The sequence below is a fragment of the Acipenser ruthenus genome, chromosome 4 (assembly GCF_902713425.1).
Source record: "Acipenser ruthenus chromosome 4, fAciRut3.2 maternal haplotype, whole genome shotgun sequence".
Taxonomy (NCBI): domain Eukaryota; kingdom Metazoa; phylum Chordata; class Actinopteri; order Acipenseriformes; family Acipenseridae; genus Acipenser; species Acipenser ruthenus.
Genome location: NC_081192.1, coordinates 73,144,014 through 73,163,477, shown reverse-complemented (window position 1 = coordinate 73,163,477; position 19,464 = coordinate 73,144,014). Strand labels below are relative to the sequence as shown.

General features: G+C 39.8%; 1 protein-coding gene across 5 annotated transcripts in view; it reads right to left on the bottom strand.

Moving 5' to 3' along the window:
• Positions 1–836: 836 nt before the first annotated feature.
• LOC117400460 (SWI/SNF complex subunit SMARCC1-like) overlaps positions 837–19,464 on the bottom strand; it is a 55,733-nt gene continuing 37,105 nt past the window's right edge. For 2 of the 5 annotated variants that reach the window (XM_034000474.3, XM_034000479.3), the window contains exons 17-28: positions 19,143–19,296; positions 18,448–18,564; positions 17,350–17,409; positions 16,681–16,939; positions 16,148–16,309; positions 9,541–9,596; positions 8,448–8,601; positions 7,556–7,707; positions 6,683–6,817; positions 3,650–3,881; positions 2,449–2,595; positions 837–2,295 (exon numbers count right to left, since the gene is read on the bottom strand). In XM_034000474.3, coding sequence (XP_033856365.2) covers positions 2,204–2,295; positions 2,449–2,595; positions 3,650–3,881; positions 6,683–6,817; positions 7,556–7,707; positions 8,448–8,601; positions 9,541–9,596; positions 16,148–16,309; positions 16,681–16,939; positions 17,350–17,409; positions 18,448–18,564; positions 19,143–19,296 — 1,720 coding nt within the window. In that variant the 3' untranslated portion in view covers positions 837–2,203. The remainder of the gene's footprint in view (positions 2,296–2,448; positions 2,596–3,649; positions 3,882–6,682; positions 6,818–7,555; positions 7,708–8,447; positions 8,602–9,540; positions 9,597–16,147; positions 16,310–16,680; positions 16,940–17,349; positions 17,410–18,447; positions 18,565–19,142; positions 19,297–19,464) is intronic. The other 3 variants (XM_034000476.3, XM_034000475.3, XM_034000478.3) reach the window with 3 other exon arrangements.

Genomic DNA, 19,464 nt, shown 5'->3' with positions numbered 1-19,464 from the left:
TTTTTGTTTAATTAACTTTTGTGTCACAATAAAACATATTTTGCACCTTCAAAGTGTTAAGTATGTTGTGTAAATCAAATGGTAAAAATCCCAATTAAATCCATTTTAATTCCAGGTTGTAACACTACAAAATGCGGAAAAGTCCAAGGGGGGTGAATACTTATGCAAGGCACTGTACACATGCTTAATATAGATGTCTTAATACCCCAGAATCCCTTGGCAGTATTAGGAAATGAAATGGCACATTAAGAGTCAATGTTCTGTCAGTGCTATGGATGGTGCCTATGAGCAAAACATTTTGGGTTTATAGTGGGTGCATGCCTAGTCATAGCATGTTTTCCAAACAGTAAGTTAACTCCAATGTGCAGCACAGCACAGCTGTAGGAAAAATCGGGAACCAACCTAGTGGCTGTGCGGTCTGAAGCCACTGTCAATCTACAAGGGAGATATTTGTGTTAAGAGTCTGTAAAATGAGAACTTTGCCTACAAATAACAGCCAAATATGAAATACTTACTTAGGAAGTTGTTTTGCCTTAATTGGAACTACCATAGGGTAGTACATTTGTAGGAATTAACTTGTCTATTGCTACATTTTTATTTATCTCCCCCATGTAGGTTATAAGTTTTACCAGTTTACATGTCATTTTTCCTTCATCTAAGAACAATGTAATTTAATAATGCGCAATAAGATGGCGCTCATTAAAAATGAGCCTTATTTCTTATGATTGAGTAGAAAGGTTACGTAAGTTATTTTAATTTAACACATTAAATAAGCAGGTGCAGCACTGCTTAGTTTGTAACATCCGCTTAGAACACAACAAAAGCACAACTAAGGGTTTTCATACAAAACACAACTTTTATTTGACAGGTGTCAAGGTCTCGGTACCAATTAAAAACATACAAATTGCATGAACTCAAAGTGAGAGTCTGCACAAAGTTATTTTAAAAATAATAAAAACAATTAGAAAATGTAATTTATCAATGCCGTTCAGTTAATTTCCCCTGTATCAACATACCCTGGAAGGTAAGGGGGGGGTGGTCATGTGGTATTTAGAATCTGAACCAGGTCTTACAGCCGTGGACACACATCTACCAGTTCTCTGGAATGCATTTCACAAAAAAAAAAAAAAAAAAAAAATCAGAACAGTAATATTCACACTACCAAAGTCTGTAATCTGAAACTGTACTCCAAGAAAAAAAGACCAAATATCTAAAATTAGCTCTATTTTAAAATGGGAGCACAAAGACATTTAAAGAACACTTCTACTCGAAACACAGGTTTGATTTTCACATCATTTTTTGGTTTTCCAGAACCTCTAAATTGCCAACAGATGTCACAGCCAGTTGGCTTGGTGGTAGTAAGGGGGGGGGGGGGGGGGGGGGTCTGTGGCTTCTCAAATGCGGTACACTGTAAATGTGCATTCTCTCAGTGGGTGTGCGTGTGTGTAGAGATTCAATTCAACTGTAACCCTTGGAAATAGACAGCGGCAACAAAATATCAATATCTTTATTGCTAAACTGTTTCAAAAACAGGTCAGCAAACTGAGAGTCCTACAAGCCATCACTCGTTACAATTATTTTTTTTTATTTCCCCCACTCCGTCATAAGATTTTTAAACTAAGTCAGTTCTTACTCCCTGCTCTCTACATAAAACAAAGTTACAAATACAGATAAAAAATGTAAAAAAAAAAAAAAAAGTCTTAGGTCAAGGTTCGCTGTGATCAGAGACTGAGCCTTAAAAGCAGAAGACCTCTTCAAAAGACACAGATATGTGGTGAGTCAGAGGTAGTTCTTCAAAAGAGAAGAGTGCTCAAATATCCAGACTCTTCTCTAGAACTGTGGGAGGTTAAAAGAAAATCCGGTTTGTCAATTTGGTCAATTACAAAAACACATGCCTGTTAGAGCAGACAATAGCTAGGAGATGACAAATTATTATTATTATTATTATTATTAATATTATTAGTATTATTATTATAATTAAAGTCTAGTCTTTACAATTGATTGGACAAGATTGAGGATAAAACTCCACTCCTGTAACCCAAATATTGTATTTCCAATTGCCTTCCCTTTTCATTAAATGGTTCTGGAATGGTTGAAGGGCTATGGGCTGCTCTGGAAGGGTTTGCCTGCTATGAGATGTCTGTGTCCTGTGACGTTCTGAACTGAGGTGAGCATATCAGGACTGATTTGGTTCGTTCATGTACTAGTTTTCAGCCACTCGCGTAGGGGCGGGGATGGCCAGAGATCCTGCAGGGGTTGGGGCTATCCCATCAGGCTGAACTGGTGGGGTGGGGTCTGAAAACCAAACAGACAGAAGCCATGTCAGCAGTGTGCAATAGGGGCCCATCATTGGTTACAGATCGAAACACATTCAGTTTAAAAGCTTTAACTGGTCAGTAATGCTTCCAGCTAGGATTTTATTTTTATTTAAAAGTCAGCAATACTCACACATGCCATTCTGTGCTCCTGGGTGCCGGGGTCCCATCATCGGGGGAATGTTAGGCTGGGCAGGGTGGGGGGGTCCACCTGGAGCACTACTGGTCGATATTCTCCCTGCCATGGGCTGTCCAGGACCTATAGGCCCTCCAATGGGCCCTGCACAAACACACAGGAAATGCAGAGCTCTAAACATGTCAGTGGTAGGATTAACTGCTTTTAAGAGCCTATCACACTTATGCTCCACAAATGAGGGTCCATTAAAAAAGGTCAATTATCAAAATGGAGAATGCCAGTATGGAGACCATAAAACAGCCTTGTTACTGTTTACTGTGAACCTGTGTTGTGGTACAGAGATATACAGCACTTGCAGCCTGTGGAACACAGACTACCAAATGTAAAGTGAACTCCTTCCTTTGCATTTCAACACCATCTGCCTCTTCATATGCCACTTAGTTTAAAATCAAATTCAGGGACACCATCAGAAAGCATTAGTGATGGTTCTATAAAGTTTTGCTTTCTACCAGTAATAAATAACAAGGTATTAAAACATGTAGCTGCTGGTCTCAGTGATCAGCAATAAACCTTTAAGGGTCTACTAGTGTGAAGTGTTATAGTACAATTGTCTTCCAGAATGATGAGTGTACAAATGTTGAAGGAGTTTGATCCAGTCATAGATTTTAGATGAGCTTGATTTAAAAATGCATCTCCAATTAAAAGGACAATCTGCTTGCATGGTTCAGGAGCAGCAACACCCCCACATCCAACAGGCACTCTCCACAGCTGCTGCATAATTCAGCAGGTCCCGGGGTGATAGGGCTATATTTTTTACAGTATGGCACTTCAGACATTCTTCAGGAGACTTTAAAGAGACAGTTTGTCAACCAAAGTACTTCTCCGAATTCCATTTCAGTGGCTAATTTCTGCATATATTTTAAAACCCATTCAGGAGTAGAGATGAAAAATCTCTTCCATCACTCATGTTATGTATACTATAAACATTAGTAAGACTTGACATTTATGAAGACTGGGATAAAACTGGCTTTATGTTAAACAAAAAGGTTAGTGGTTGTTAAAAATAATAAATAAATAAATAAATACATTAAATACAATAAAAAAGTAGTTGTTTTATGTAATTTGATTCTGTACACAGAATTCAAGAAACAAAATATAGAAAATAAATAATTTATGGGAGATATGTTGGGGTTCTCACCTGGCTGTCCAGGGTGGTGGGGTCCTATCTGGTGATGCATCACGCTGAAGGAGGGGGGCTGCTGGTGCCCCATCATGCCTGATAGAGCAGGGTGCTGCCCGGCCGGGTTCTGGGCAGCCACTGCTGCTTGCTGCTGCTCCATCTGCTGGCGAGCCTTCATCTCTGCATACTTCAGCTGCTCCATGTGGAAGGCCTGTCTCTCCGTCAACAACTGCTGCCTCTGCTGCTCCAGCTGGGGAAGAAGGAGGGAGGGACACAGGGGTCAGGAGGTGGGCATGCACACTATACCCTGGAATAAAACACTCCTGAGAGGAAAGAGACAGAGCTGAGAAAGAACTATAACAGTGAGTGTTGCCACCTTGGTATCCTTATAAGGTCAAGGCAACATTTGTCAAGAATACATGTGTCAAAGAACACTTGTTTAGATACCACATATATTCTTGAGAAAACCATTCCCAAAATACGTAGTTTATAGATCTGGCTCCTGTACCAATATGGAGGAGGAAAGAAAAACTGGACCTTCAAGCCTCTGCTCTCCCTGGGAAAGGCACACACATGCGTTGTGGCATGCCTGTGTTGCTGGCAGGATATCCAAGGGGACAGCCTATGAATTATTCAGCCCCTTGACTGTCATTCCTGCCCCTCTGCTCCAGCGCACCGAGTTCACGCTCCCCTGTCCTGTGCTGTGCTCTTCACCAGAGCTCTGCAAGCACAGATATCATCTGTGGTCTTGGCTTTGAGCCAAACAACTGATCTACATTTTTTAAACGGCAGCTACAGCAATAAACAGAGCCAAGTGGCAGGCATGAACGAGACTACTGTGAAAAACAAAGTCATTTTAGGACTGTTCAAGCAGAATAGGTTTACTGTTATTACTGTTTTAATAAAGTACAACCAAATGCATTTCCTTAATTCTTGCCTTGATGTCTGAATAGTGTGAAGCATTTCTCTCTAATGAACTGCTGCAGATGGTGTGTGTGAGTAGTGGGCTCTCTGTTAGTCAGCTGTACTCCTTTAGGAGATTGATCTGGTCACAGCAGGAGACCTCTTATCTACCCATATATATCCTGATGTAACTATCACTGACACTTATCTGCTCCGTTATTGAATCGTATTTTGTCATATACTTGTACTTGCTAGAACCGAAATCATTGTATTTTATCTTGCTCTTAAATTGTATTAATACTTGTACTGTGATTCTTGAAATGTATTTTTGTTTACGACTAAGTCGCCCTGGATATGGGCATCTGCTTAGAAATTAATAATAATAATTATAATAATAATAATAATAATAATAATAATAATAATAATTATTATTATTATTATTATTATTATTATTATTATTATTATTATTATTATTATTATTATTATTATTATTATTATTATTATTATTATTATTATTATTAATAAATAAGAATAATAAGAATAATAATATCTGCCTCTATCTGCACTTATTGATGATCCACTTCATTTAAAATGGAAACCCAACTCGACACAAGCACACTAGCTGTCACACTGCATCAACTTAGAGATGAGGGAGGGACAAAAGAAAAAGTAGTCTTGAAAAATAAATACATATACAGCAATACAAACAAAAACAGAGACAAATCTGGGGGAGGAAGGGAGTGTGAAAACAAAGTCATTTTTTATCCACAGTACGATAGAGGAAAGTATGCCAGCTCCATTTGTTAGATTAATTCTCCTTGCTGTCAGTGAGTTAGCTTACTGTCAGAGGCAGATAGATAGATAGGATAGAGAGAGAGAGAGAGATATATATATATATAGATATATATATAGATATATATATAGATATATATATAGATATATATATATAGATATATATAGATATAGATATATATAGATATAGATATAGATATAGATAGAGATATAGATAGATAGATATTACATATATACATAAGTTTTTGCTCAAAGAACCAGCTTCCCAACATTTCGGTATGTTAACATACGTTTGTCAAGTGAAAGTGTGTTTGAAAACAAAATTGGAGTTATTTACAGGTTTTTGAAGCCATGGTAGCCACACATTTATTTCTCTTCAAATCTAATGACTGGTGTCATTCACTATATAGCCAATGATGTAACAATCTACATAAATACTATATACACAAACAAATAAACAAATACATCTGAGAGGGATCAGCAGAGTCCCTGGCTGTCATGTGGAATCAGGCAGCAGGGCTCACTGAGGATTGGTAGATAAGCAGCACTGCTGGACCTGGGGGCAGCTAGGAGGCCCAGAGATAAGCCATTAACAGCTTCTCTATAACTGAACAAGCCACCCATAGATTACTAAATACACAACTTGGATTACAAGACGGTGCAATGATTCTCTGCAATACAATGGTTCTACCAAGAGCAGTGCCCATGAACCAAGTAAAGATGGTGAATTTCACTTAAAAAGAATACAAATTTGTTGCTTCTATCTGAAATTCTCAGATTGATTTATTGTGGTGGTGGTGGGGGGGGGGGGGGGGGACAACAAATGATAAACAGTCCTTAACATTTATAAACAAAAAGCTCTGCAAAATATCTAACCTGATTAAAATGATGCTGTGTGAACACAACTGACACCAATGCAAGGCTGGCATGGATCACATACTGGAAATGAGGGTCAATGTGCGCCTATCAAAGTGATTACTGTATACACAATCTCTGAAAAGCCCTTTAAAAATGTTGAGCCCTGTAGTTTAAATCTATCCAAACCACAACACATCATTTCACATAATAGCTGTCAAACTTTAGTCACCATTGTATCCAGTTGCCAAGTTTTTTTTTTTTAAATAGCACTAAGATGTTGCAGCATGATGCACAGATATGACTGAAGATGGCATTCTCGGAAGCTTGGGGACTCAAGATCAATTAATAGAATTCAATAGTATTTTAGCAGTGTGCTTACACCAAGTAGCACTTCGTAAAGAGATTCATGCGCCTGCTGCAATTAGGTTGCAGGTCAGCTAGTTACTGCAATATTTGATTTAGAAAGGGAAAAAAGCCTCACCAACGCTAAGAACTCACCGCTTCCTTCTCACGGTCCATGATGGTCTCTAGCTCTTCAAAGTGTCTCAGCTTGATCTCCAGCTTCTTCATCTGGGTCTCAACCAACAGGGCCACCAGGGACTTGATCTTCCTCTCCTCCACTGCAGCCAAGTGCTGAATAATACAAAACACAAACACAAGCCCTTACTAACCCCTGCTAGACACCGCCCTGGTGATGGTACCCAGCCACAGACAGTAGTGCTGAGGAACCATAAGGACTGTCCGTCTGCGGCAGAGTAGCGTTGCGGTAAAAATATATATTTTTTTCTGCTGGAATACAAACTATTTAAAAAAAAAAAATACATGCACATTTTGCATTTAATATAGTTTTATAGCAAATAGTAAGTACTGGAGACTAATGTCTAACATTGAGCTTTTGCAAACAAAATACAGAACGTTATACAAGTCGAGTATGGCGAAGTCCAAATTTAAAGATCTGTAGTGTTTATACAGTAGGATGTGCACAGTTGAAGGTTATCTATTCAAAGTCTGTCCCATATACTCAAATGTTTTACATATTCCAAATAGGATTCAAAATTTTTTTTATATATATATATATATATATATATATATATATATATATATATATATATATATATATATATATATATAAAAATAAAATAAACAAATAAATTAGTCCAAGTTTAAAAAGTGTAGGAAATAAAATTAAATCCAACACCCCAATGAAACACGATGCACGACACATCTATACAACATTAACCTTACAGAACCTGAAGCCACAGTGCATGAACACATCCCTTTCCACTACCAGAAAGAAAGCAATCATTTATACAACAGAACAAGTATGGAAATAATTTATTTTACTGGGCTTCATCCATGTGAATCACTAACCTTGGCTTTGGTGGCTGCGGAGGCCAGAGCTGCTGCTGCAGCCGTGGCAATGTTCCCCTCCCCCACCTCAGGCTCCACTTTCTTCTTCCCAGACTCCCAGTCACTGTCCCTACTCGTGTCCATGTTCTCCTTTTCCTCCTCCTGGTCTTTATCTGCAGCAGAGAGGAACTCATGGATTAACAGCAAGGAACTAAAACCCATCCCTACATGAAAGACCAGAGATCCAGCCTTTTAGCCCACAAGGAGATGAGTGAAGAAAAACATCAACCCAAGGGTCACGCTGTAAATTTGACTAAAAACAGGATGCCTGAATGTCTCAACTGAAACTTAATTTAACTTCCAGGTCACCTACCCTTCCCACCAGGATACATCGGATCCCCAAACATGTGCTGCATTAGAGGCTGGCAGCAGTCTTATTTGGAAGCAGAGAGCAATATATTCCAGTTTGTTACATTTAATGCTTAAATTCAAGCCTGTTACCCATGAAATGGTCTGATACGGTTAGTTACATGCTTGATTAAGTTTTTTTTATGAGGCTGTCTGTGAATATTAAGATACTACAGAATTATTTTTTATGTATTATTTATTTTTAAATACAATGTTCCTCCCTTCCTCAATGAATTTGGTCTTATGGAACATCAGTGTGTCTTATGGAACATCATATGCCAGTCTAAGTGCATTAAACTCCTCTCAGTGAAGAGTGAAAATAAGCACACGCACATCCCTCTTAATGGGACCATTAAGAGATCACTTGCACTTCAAAAAATGGAGTTCAGTGATACAAGTATGTGAACAAAACTAAATCTCAAGTTTCTTGCTGTATTTCTAAATTTAGAACTATTGGGCGTTTAATTAGTTCTGGCTGCTCGTTGGAGTGTTGTGTTCTTGGTACCTGTCCTGCTCTCCTCCCCAGCCAATGCTTCCTCCTCTTTCTCTGACTCTGTGGCCTCGTTCTTCATGCGCTCCTGTGGCTTCTCTGCAGGCTCACTGAGCTTCTCCACTGCTGCATCCTCCTTGTTCTCCACCTGAACACCAGAGACACAAGACTATAGAGGAGCAGCACATCAATACAGGCCTGGCAGCTTATCAGATAGGGGAACAACTACCACCACTGACAGCACCATGCTGCACCAATATAATAAACAGCATTTTAAATGTATGAATTATCAGATGGATTTGCAAGCTTCATTATATAGGATATACTAAATGCTTAATTATGCCCTTCAGGTGGTCCAGCCCTTTTTTTTTTTTTTTTTTTAAATTTAGTGTTCACCAATTATTTTTGTTTTCTCCCCAATTTAGTGATGTCCAATTCTTTTTTTTTTTAGGCTCAGCCAACCACTACCCTCCCTGCGCTGACTCGGGAGGGGCGAAGACAAACACACGCCATCCTCTGAAGCGTGTGCCGTCGTCCGCCCTCTTCTTTACACACTGCAGACCCACCATGCAGCCACCCAGAGCTATAGTGTCGGAGGACAAAGTAGCCTTGGGCAGCTTACAGGCAAGCCCTCAGGTGCCCGGCCAGACCACAGAGGTTGCTGGTGCGCGGTGAACTGAGGACACCCTCGCCGACCTAGCCCTCCCTCCCCCCAGGCGGTGCTTGGCCAATTGAGCACCGCCCCCTGGGAGCTCCCGTCCTTGGTCGGCAAAGGAATAGCCTGGACTCGAACCGGCGACGTCCAGACTATAGGGCGCATCCTGCACTCCACGCAGAGCACCTTTACCGGATGTGCCACTCGGGAGCCCCGGTCCAGCATTTCTTATACAGCATAAGAAAATACAAATAAATATTACATTTTGTTGCATTCCTGCAGTGGACAAAACAAAACAGCTAGTGGCCAATACATTGTGCTGATTGTGTTTACACTAGTTAAAAAAGTGGCCCTCTTGGCGTTGGGAGAAGTAGAATTTAACCTTCTGGTTAAGCTGAGCTGGACCTTCTTTCAAGCCACACATCATCATTCAATGATTTGTTTCTCACTCACCTTCTCTGGCTGCTGACCTTCAGTCTCTGTCTCCATCTTCTCAGGCTCTGGAGCTTCTGTAGAGAGAGAAGAGGTACAAGGGGTTGTTGAATCATCAAAACGTTTTATCACCACAAATGGACAAGTGTCTCTCTCACTGCGACATATGCATGGACACCACTACTATGTTCCCTTACACATTCCAGTGCAAATGCTACTACGACTAATCTTCCATGAACAACTTGAACACCCGCCTCCAATGGAAACCAGTGAGCCAACATCTTAGTGACCCTGGCTGGTAGAGTTTATGCTTGAAATCTGGGTGCAGAGCAAGACCTTAAGTTGGTCTATAAAATTCTCCAGCATGCTATCCTACTAAGTATAGCATTTTGTGGTTAAGGTATTAGCAAAACTTAATCAGAATCCTCACCAATTTCTATTGTAACAATCAAATAGAATTTAGGGATGCTATTTGAATTGGAGTGAACCGTGATTTAAAAGAAAAAAAAAAGAAAAAAAAAAAAACCTTTGTGTGTTTTGCAAGTCTGACAGAAGGCAGGCTGTCATTGGGGACTTTGCTTCTTCACAGCAATGAGAAAAAACAACCCAGAGGAATAAACAAACATGAGGGGGAGCACACAGAAAGGGACAGTCCGGGAGGGATCCTGTTGTAGGGCAACCCAGCCAATCCAAATTCTCCATTGACAAGAACTAGCAACTTCACACTGTATATACTAGGGTTGGGCGATATACTGGTATTTTTTAATGATGATAAAAAATATTGTGGTAAACGTGCTGAAAGTATTAAGTTTTGGACTGATCCATTTGAATTTCATAGGGAGGTCAATAGGTAGTAATGATTAATATTTATTACAGTACACTTACATTTATTACAGAACTCACATTAAGAGCCATTTAATCAATTAGGCATCACGTTAAACTTTTAAAAAGATTAATTTAAATTATGTTGAATGTACCACATGTATAGACTCCAGTGTTTTGGACTCAGCCTTCAGCTAGTAAGTAATTTACCTTATTTTAGTAAGGACGTGAATGTACCCGTCTGTGTTTAGAGTATGTTTTACTAGTGTTTCTATTCCGTTGTAGTAAAGCAGCCTACAGACCAAGTGCTTTGTGTTGTTTTGCTGTCGCTTCCCCTAGGGTGCACCACGTTACACTTGCTACATTATAATGGCTTACTTTTAATATTAAATATTAAACTATTTTCTTGCCCAACATTTCTGTTTTATGTTAATAAGCGCACCTTGTGTATACAGATACAAACCATGGAGAAACCTTAGAAAAGGAAAGCATGTTATGTTTTACACATTTTAAAACGTACAGTATTAGAAGCGTTTTGGGCCTGTAGTAGGCTATATAAAAGCAGCTTTTAAAAAAAGTACTTCTAGTTCTATATTTTAAAATGTAAAATTGCAAAATAAATAAAACAAACAAAAAAAAAACAACTCGATCACAATATTAAATCTATTATGATATATATCATCTTGAATATATAACATATGATATTTGAGGTATATTGCCCACCCCTTGTATATACATGGGCTGTACATGCTCTCAGATGCATTCTGAGCCAATAACTGTCATACCATACACCCCGTTGTGGGTTATTTCTTACATACGATGCCAACACCCCCCTCCCCTCCCCTCCCGCTCACACACCGAAATACAGACATGTTTTGGGAACCGGACTCAAAATATCCGGTTTGGAACGGATAACAAAAATCTCAAATGCACATCATTAGTTTTATCAGCTGTAGGCGGCACTGATTTGTACTTGCATCGACTAATTGTGGTCATCAATCAGGAAACGCAGACAGAGCACGAAGCCCAGTTTGAAAAATACATCGTAAAAAAACATAACAGTATTATTCCCAGGTTTAACAGTTCATTTGAAACTCCAAAGAAGGGCGCGTACTTACAAACCATTTTCAAAACTGATTTGCTGTAGGATGGGACCAGCAAATCATATGCTAGTTAACACTAGCAGGAAGAGAGCACACTCACTGCTTGTCTTTGGCCAAAATAATGTAAATGGCAAGGTAAGGTGTTCGGTCCAGTTTCGTTGATAGACTTAAACAATGTTGCAACTATGCACATTACAAAAATATAATTATTTAAAATCGATTATCCAGTGTTTATATCAATGTACAAAATGAGAAAATGGAATCGATTTAAATCGTAGCAGCCCTAGTAGGTATAGTGATGAACATACAGTAATAGAACCCAGACAGCAATACACAAGCCCTACCGATCAATAGGACCCTGCAGCTCTACTGGCTCATCTTGTTACTGCTATCCGAGTTGATTTCACCCAGGGATCCTTTAACACCAGGCAACTGCTGGCAGAAAACACGACTGGCAAAGAGCACTCCAATCTCTGCCACTGAAGCAACATTTCTGGCTTGGATTGCCAGTGCCGGACTAGCCTTAGTAAATCTGCTTTTTCTCAGGAGCAGCAACACTTATGCTACTATCAAACCTGCTGTTATTTAAGATCAACATGTACTGCAAGTAAATGAGTAATGTAGAAACAGAACAGGTTAATTGGATTCAGCACAGAGCGGCCAGCTGGCCTTGTCTCCATGACAACCAGAGGGATAATGAGTGTAGCCTTTTTGTTCTTTGTTTCAAACATATTTATAATTGTACTGATTTTGAAAGTTTGTAAGCAGAATACGAGAAGGGAGTAACCATAGCAACACTTATACAGTTGAGGACCACTGGACAACCAAGAGTGACTTCCTAACATCCCCAGGTACTGAAGCAGTTAATTCAATATTGTTATTGTAGAAAGGAGATATATTTGAAAGTTTGTAAAAAAAACTTAAGGACAGGAGAGAAGCTGTCTTTTTCCTTCAGTGTGTGTTTAGTCAGAGAAAGGGAAGAGCAGGGACTGACAACTGGAATTCCCCGCTGCTAATAACATCCAGCAAATACCCACATAAATAATGTCAGAAAATGGAAGGCAGTATGTAACATCTTAATACTGCCAGCTCCAAACATCTAGAAAACACCCAATAATTAATAAACTTGAAGACTTAAAAGATTGTTTAAAAGGACTTGCACAAAAGATTTCCATTACATGAGAGTAGATGTTAAACTTCATGCTGATTTGAACTTGACTCTCGCCAAGATAAGCACCGAAATGTAGCTTTAAAGTAAACTAATGTGGTATAATCTAAAAGGGTGTGTGCTACAGTATTTTCTTACAAAAAGGGCTAGTGTTATACTTAGTTTTCTTATGAAAAAAAGGGCTAGTTTTACATCTTCAATGAAAGTAAATTACAAGCTAGACAGCTAGAGTAATTGCAGGCTATCTATGAACTTGAATAAGGGGTGCTGAATCTTAGTTTGTGCAACTGATTGATAAAGAATTACCGCCAAGTACAATTTTGTAATATCCTATTGATTAGAATTTACTGAATTTACATTAATTTCCTGACAAAGTTATTCTGCTTGCATATTCATATTAGTATAGTTACTGACATATTAGTTCTTACAGAATAGACAAATTATAGACCATTATTGTTTCATAGCTTTCATAAGTAAATCGACATTTACACTCAACTGCAATTGCCTGGCCCATTATTGCGTATTAATGTGCCAATTTGCTATTTTGATAAAAAAACAAAAAAGCATCCAAAACGAATAGTTCCAGACATTTATGTATTTCAGCTGGTCAGGGGGGGGGAAAAAAAAAAAAAAAAAAAGAAACCCACAGCCAATCGCGTTTAGTATTCTGTACATTAAAATAGCAGCATGTGTGAAAAGGGCAAAATTAAAACCTGGGGGTGAGGAGGCTGATGTCTGAAGCACCTCCTTTCCCATTGAAGCTGAAGAACAGCACAGCTATCTGCTCTCAGTGACCCAGTTTCTCTCTACCACCCCCACCCCAGAGAACCATCTGCCACAGCCTTCCTAATCTTGTGCCTTTATCACACCACCACTGACCCACATTATTGACACAGTGCCCTGCAGAAATTCCACTCTTAGAGACACACATGCTCTTTTCTACTCGCAGCCAGATCCATCTCCTTTCAACTAGGGCTGTGGACGATGGATCGAAATCTGTCAAATACCTCTCTATGGATCAAAACAAAAATAATGTAAAAACTGCATGTCATTTCATCAGTCATTTTTATTAGGACAAAATTAAATTATGTAAAACTGTACTCCAGTTCCCCGCCTTCGTTTCCTTTAACTATTTCTTTCAAAACCCCACACACGTTTTCTAGAGTGAACCCAGGAACTAAAGAGCGTGAACAGAACAAACCACTTAAATACCAGTATAGCTGCTACAGGATTAAAGCTTTCCCAGTTAAATTAATATCAATGCCGTCGGACGTTTGGAATTTTTTTTCTAAAAAGAACAAAATGGAAAGGTAAGATGCAGCATTTGCTGAGCTTCTCTGGCAATACCACAAACCTGCGGGACCACTTGGTGAGGCTCCACCCAACAAAATACTGGATGTTGTTACACAAGATGTTATACCCGTTTTAAAATCATAAAAATCTGTTAGCAAACTTGCTTCGGGCTACCTGTCTTAAGACAGTTTCTAAATTGATTACTCTGAATCACGAACATGCAAAAGAAAAACTTAGACAAGATTTATCTGAGGAGTGTGATTTACTGTCCATCACTACAAATGTATGGACAAGCATGGCACAGGAAGCCTTTTTAAAACGGTGACCTGCCATTACCACTAGCTCCATGTACCCAGTTGCAACAGTGAAAATACAGACCGAGCGAAGTTCCTGTTGAAGCTTGTGAAGGGGGCACAACACCTGCTTTCCTAAGTCTAAGGTACCGTGTAATTTATCACAGCAATGCCGTTTACATCAACTGAATGACCCAGGTGACTAAGTTATGCCACTGCTTTTTGCATCATTCCTTGATCCCCGATTTCATAATTTGGATTTTCAATCAGAATAAGCCAAAGCCACTGTAGTAGTTACACAATGCTTTCCACACTAGTTAGGCTGACACCAATCCCACTAACGAAGGAAACTGTGCTACTGCAAGTGACTTGCCTGTTAAAGAAAACAAAAACAGAACAAGCATTTGAATTGTTATTTCGTGGACGGCAGCAAACAGAGATGACATATGCCTCTGAAAACGCCATTAAACTTTACTGAAGATCCACAGAGAATGTAGATGCCATTATTTTTCGCAACAAAAAGTAAATCTTTCTAGAGCATAGACTTTGTAAAATAAGTTGTGAATAGTTAATTAATTTAATTGGTTAGTGTTTCTTCTGTTGGATTTTGTTGCAAAGGATTTTTTTTCCTAACCCAGTTGCTGTCAGTCAAGACATCTTAAAGAAAGAAACATTTTAAATAAATTGTAACCATTTGTGAGAAACTCGCTGGGCATCGTTTGATTTATATTAGAAAAATAAGAAATGTATAAGGTTTATTTCTCTAAAATTAGAAGAGAGAAACTGCAGAAACATTCAATTTTCGTGCTTACAACGGATATCTAAAAAAACATGTCGAGAATAACAAAACACAATATCGTATGGTTCTTTTGCGTTACGGAAAAAAAAACGAGTCTTTTAGAACACAAATGCATCGATGCTCTCTCCGCTCTCACTCCTAATACACTCTCCGCTTTAGCGCGGACAGCTGGAGGCTTTTATATTCTGGCCAAGGGGTTAACTAGCTGTTAATTATCTTATTACCCCTCGGCCACAGTGCACGAGTTTAATAAGGATGCGTGACTGTCAGCTAGCTAAATAAATCACTAGCTGATCAGTCACGCATCCTCACGAGGTTTTTAAACTATAAAAACAATAACAAATATGCAGCGCTTTTACCTGCGCCGCAAACAATAATACAAATCATAAAAACACAGTGCACATATAAATATAGGTGCGGGACACTCCGCCACAAAAACGTACATATTTAATATGTAAATTTGTCATGTGTGCACCGAACGCTCTGTCACAGCACGTCAGCACGTTTTTAAAAGGGCGTTGCATGATCAAAAATAAAAGCCGAAAACTTCCAAGCTCAAGGTTAGGGTTATTATAGTATTTATCATTAATTGCACAGCACTGTTTCATAGCTTTCATTTATAGTACCAAATCATATATAAGTGTTTAGGGGAAGGCAAACTGGAATGCATTGCCAGTGTGTGTGCAACCTTCCCCTCACCAGCTGATCGACATGCATTTTTACCATGCATAATTATACTCAAAACAACAAAAATACGTTTTAAATATTTATGGTAGATGATGGACTTGATTGTGACAGCTAAACGTTAGTCTCCGTTACTTACTATTCTTTTTTACATTGTGAAGGTGATAGGATTACAATATTACCTATTACTTATGGTAGGAGTACTATGACTTTACAATATGCAACATTTTCTGTAACTAAGTAAATATTTCAATTGCATTGAATCAAGTATTAAAAAAAAAAAAAAAAAAAAAAAGATTTTACTAATTCGAAGCGCTACCTCTAATAGACTTAACTGAGGGTAGTTGTGAAATCCAGGACTGTTTCAAACCCTGACTTTGATCAGCCGTGCTTAGAATTGAACGATTTTTAAACAATGGCAAGTTAATTGCGACAGAGCAGCCAGACACAGCGTTAGGGAGCGTACCTAGCTTCTCTGGCTCCTCAGGGGTGGTGCCGGCGATGCCGCTGCTCTCCAGCCCGAAGGCTGGGTCTACTTTGCCAGTGGTCTTGGCCGCTTCTTGGACCTTCTTGACATGAGCCTCCACCAGCTCTGCTGGGACCTCCTCACGCACCCGCGAGAACTCCTCTGTAGAGGTAGAGAGGGGTAGAGAGAGAGAAGGTTCAACACTAACCCACCTTACACGGTACAGGCAGCCACCATGGCAGAAACACTTCTGGCATATAACAAGCAACCAGTTTTAATAAAATCACTTGATGAATGTTTGTTAGTCTACACTGCAAGTCTCCCATCTCAAAGGGTCATATTGGATTTGTTTTTACATAAGTTTAGACACAATCAGTCTCAAAAACTGACAATCACAACACCATAGTCATGGAAGAAGGACAGACAAAATTTAGTTAACCAACATTGCCTCAGAGTGGAAGAGATTTAAAAAAAAAATTAAAACAATTCGGAGACACAGTTCTGACAGAGCGAGCAAGATGCCGGCTCCTTACCCAAAGCTGCCTTTGCAGCGGCAGCTGCCACACGGGGGTCCACCACAGAGGCCAGGAAAGCCACAGTGCTCATGACGGGGTTCCCGGACTGGCTGAAGGGGACAGGCTGATAGGCCAGTGGCCCCAGGGAAGCCTCTGAGTTCTCCAGGTAGGGATCCTCAATGGGCAGACGCAGGAAGTGCAGGATACACTCGTCCTGGGTGCGGCTCCCCACATGCTCTGACACCTTGTTCCAGTCGTCCTTGTACATCTCCAGAGCCTGAGGGGGACAGAGGTGTTAGAGAGCAGTGCAAGGGGAGGGGAGAGGAGAGGTATACCCTGAACTCTTAGAGGGAGTGCATACTTGTTTCAAAGGGCTTTAAGTGAAAACAGTTATACAGGGCAGCTTCTATCAGCAAGGACATCATTTTATTACAACCTTTGCCAAACCCCACACAGCTTTGTAGACTTTGCCCTGAAGCACAGGCAGACTCGCTGTGCTTTAAGTAACTGTTCTCTCTCAAATGTGAAAACTAATGCTTTTATGCATATAGATGCTCATCACGAGAACAGCTTAAACCATGCTGGCAGATGGAGGGAATGCATGTTGTCCACAGGTGTCAAACTTGCTTTTCTGGTTCTCACACAAGCCCGCAACATACTGCAGTATTGGGATATGTTGACACTCACCTCCAGTAAGAGCAGGGTCTCCTGTTCGGTCCACTCCCTCCCTGCACTGGCTCCTTTACTCTGCACAGGAAAAGTAGATGTTACAATTCATTTTTACAGGCTTTATTTTATAATTCTGTTGACAGGGCTAATATTGCTTACGGTTTCTATCAATAGCAATGGCGTACTGCTATACAATACATTAGTTTCTGCTTACTGGACAATATTTATTTTGCTTCCATATATTTGTATTTCAATGTAGACTACAGTAGAACCCCATAATTACAAGCACTAAAACTTACGAACTGACTATCTTCAACCGGAAGTATGCAAATCACTCAACCATGCATGCATTGCAACCAGACAGGCGCTCCTATAAAGCGGTGTGCTGGTCACTGAGCAAAGAAAATTACTGTACCAACAAACGTATCAAGAAAGGTGAGGCTGATTTCAAAGCAAGTACAAACAATTTTACTAGGAACATTTTAGTATTAAAACAAAGAAGTTTGTTTTCCATGCCAAAGGAGGCTGAATGACAGATTAAGCTACATAATGTTTTTGCTGCAGTTACGATTAATGGTAACTTAATTGAGCCTTTTTCCATTTTAGTACTGTTTTAAAAGACTTTAGAAACATAACCATATGAATAATGCATTACTGTGCTGTATCGTTGTGTTATTTGCCAGATTTAGGGTGCTGCCATTGAAAACGCATTGCGTTAGACTTAACCTCCATTCCCAAGGTGTTCGTAACGCTGAGGTTCTACTGTAATTGAATTAATGTTAGCTAGGATTACCTCAACAGTGGCGATGCAATTTGTCCACATCCCCTAAAATATCCACTAAAAACTACATCTCCCAGTATACTATGTTTTCAGTTACCGTAAAAATGGTTGTATAGGTTGCACTGGCATAAAAGTTGCTCACAATCCTGGAGTCGCCACTGCCTCTCAAGACAAAAAGTATACATTTTCAGGGAGAGACAGAATAACCAGAACCCTTCTTCAAACCTCTGCATCTTTTAAGCAGAATGTAGAAATTAGGAACTAGTCTACATATAGCCAGAGACAGATGTATTTTACTATAAACCATTTCAAGCCATCATGATTTGCATGCATACCACCTTGTTGAGCGTTTTCTTGGAGTAGATGTCAGTGCGGAGCCCAAAGTTCTGCATGTCTGAGGACTTGTCCTTCCCCTTCTCTGGGAAGTTCAACATCTGCTGGGAGGCCGGGACCTGTGGATGAGAGACACAGTCAGTTTAGCAGCCGGAAGAGTTTTCTTTGCATGTTACGAAATCAGGAATTCAATAGGCATTTACACATAAGAACATAAGAACATAAGAAAGTTTACAAACGAGAGGAGGCCATTCAGCCCATCTTGCTCGTTTGGTTGTTAGTAGCTTATTGATCCCAGAATCTCATCAAGCAGCTTCTTGAAGGATCCCAGGGTGTCAGCTTCAACAACATTACTGGGGAGTTGGTTCCAGACCCTCACAATTCTCTGTGTAAAAAAGTGCCTCCTATTTTCTGTTCTGAATGCCCCTTTATCTAATCTCCATTTATGACCCCTGGTCCTTTTTTCTTTTTTCAAGTCAAAGAAGTCCCCCGGGTTGACATTGTCTATACCTTTTAGGATTTTGTATGTTTGAATCAGATCGCCGCGTAGTCTTTGTTCAAGACTGAATAGATTCAATTCTTTTAGCCTGTCTGCATACGACATGCCTTTTAAACCCGGGATAATTCTGGTTGCTCTTCTTTGCACTCTTTCTAGAGCAGCAATATCCTTGCTGCATGGGGAGACGCTGTGAAGTACCTGTGGGGGGCGGTGTTGCAGGGGTACTAGTCCGGAGGGGGTGTCTGCCAGCACATTGAAGTGGGGTGTGGGCGGGGGTCCCATCGGCAGAGGACGACTGTCAGCGTCCACTTGGTAATTGATCAGACCCCACTGCTCCAGGAAGGCGTGCACCCTGCCAGGTGACAGGGGCAGAGAGTGATGAACAAGCATACACAGAATATAAAACAGTGGCGTACAGCAAAGGCCATTCGAGCCCCGATATTTGATTCAACCATTCCCTTAATTGAATCAATTAAAATACTCAGGTAGTTTAATTAGCTATTTAATTGATAACCTCTAA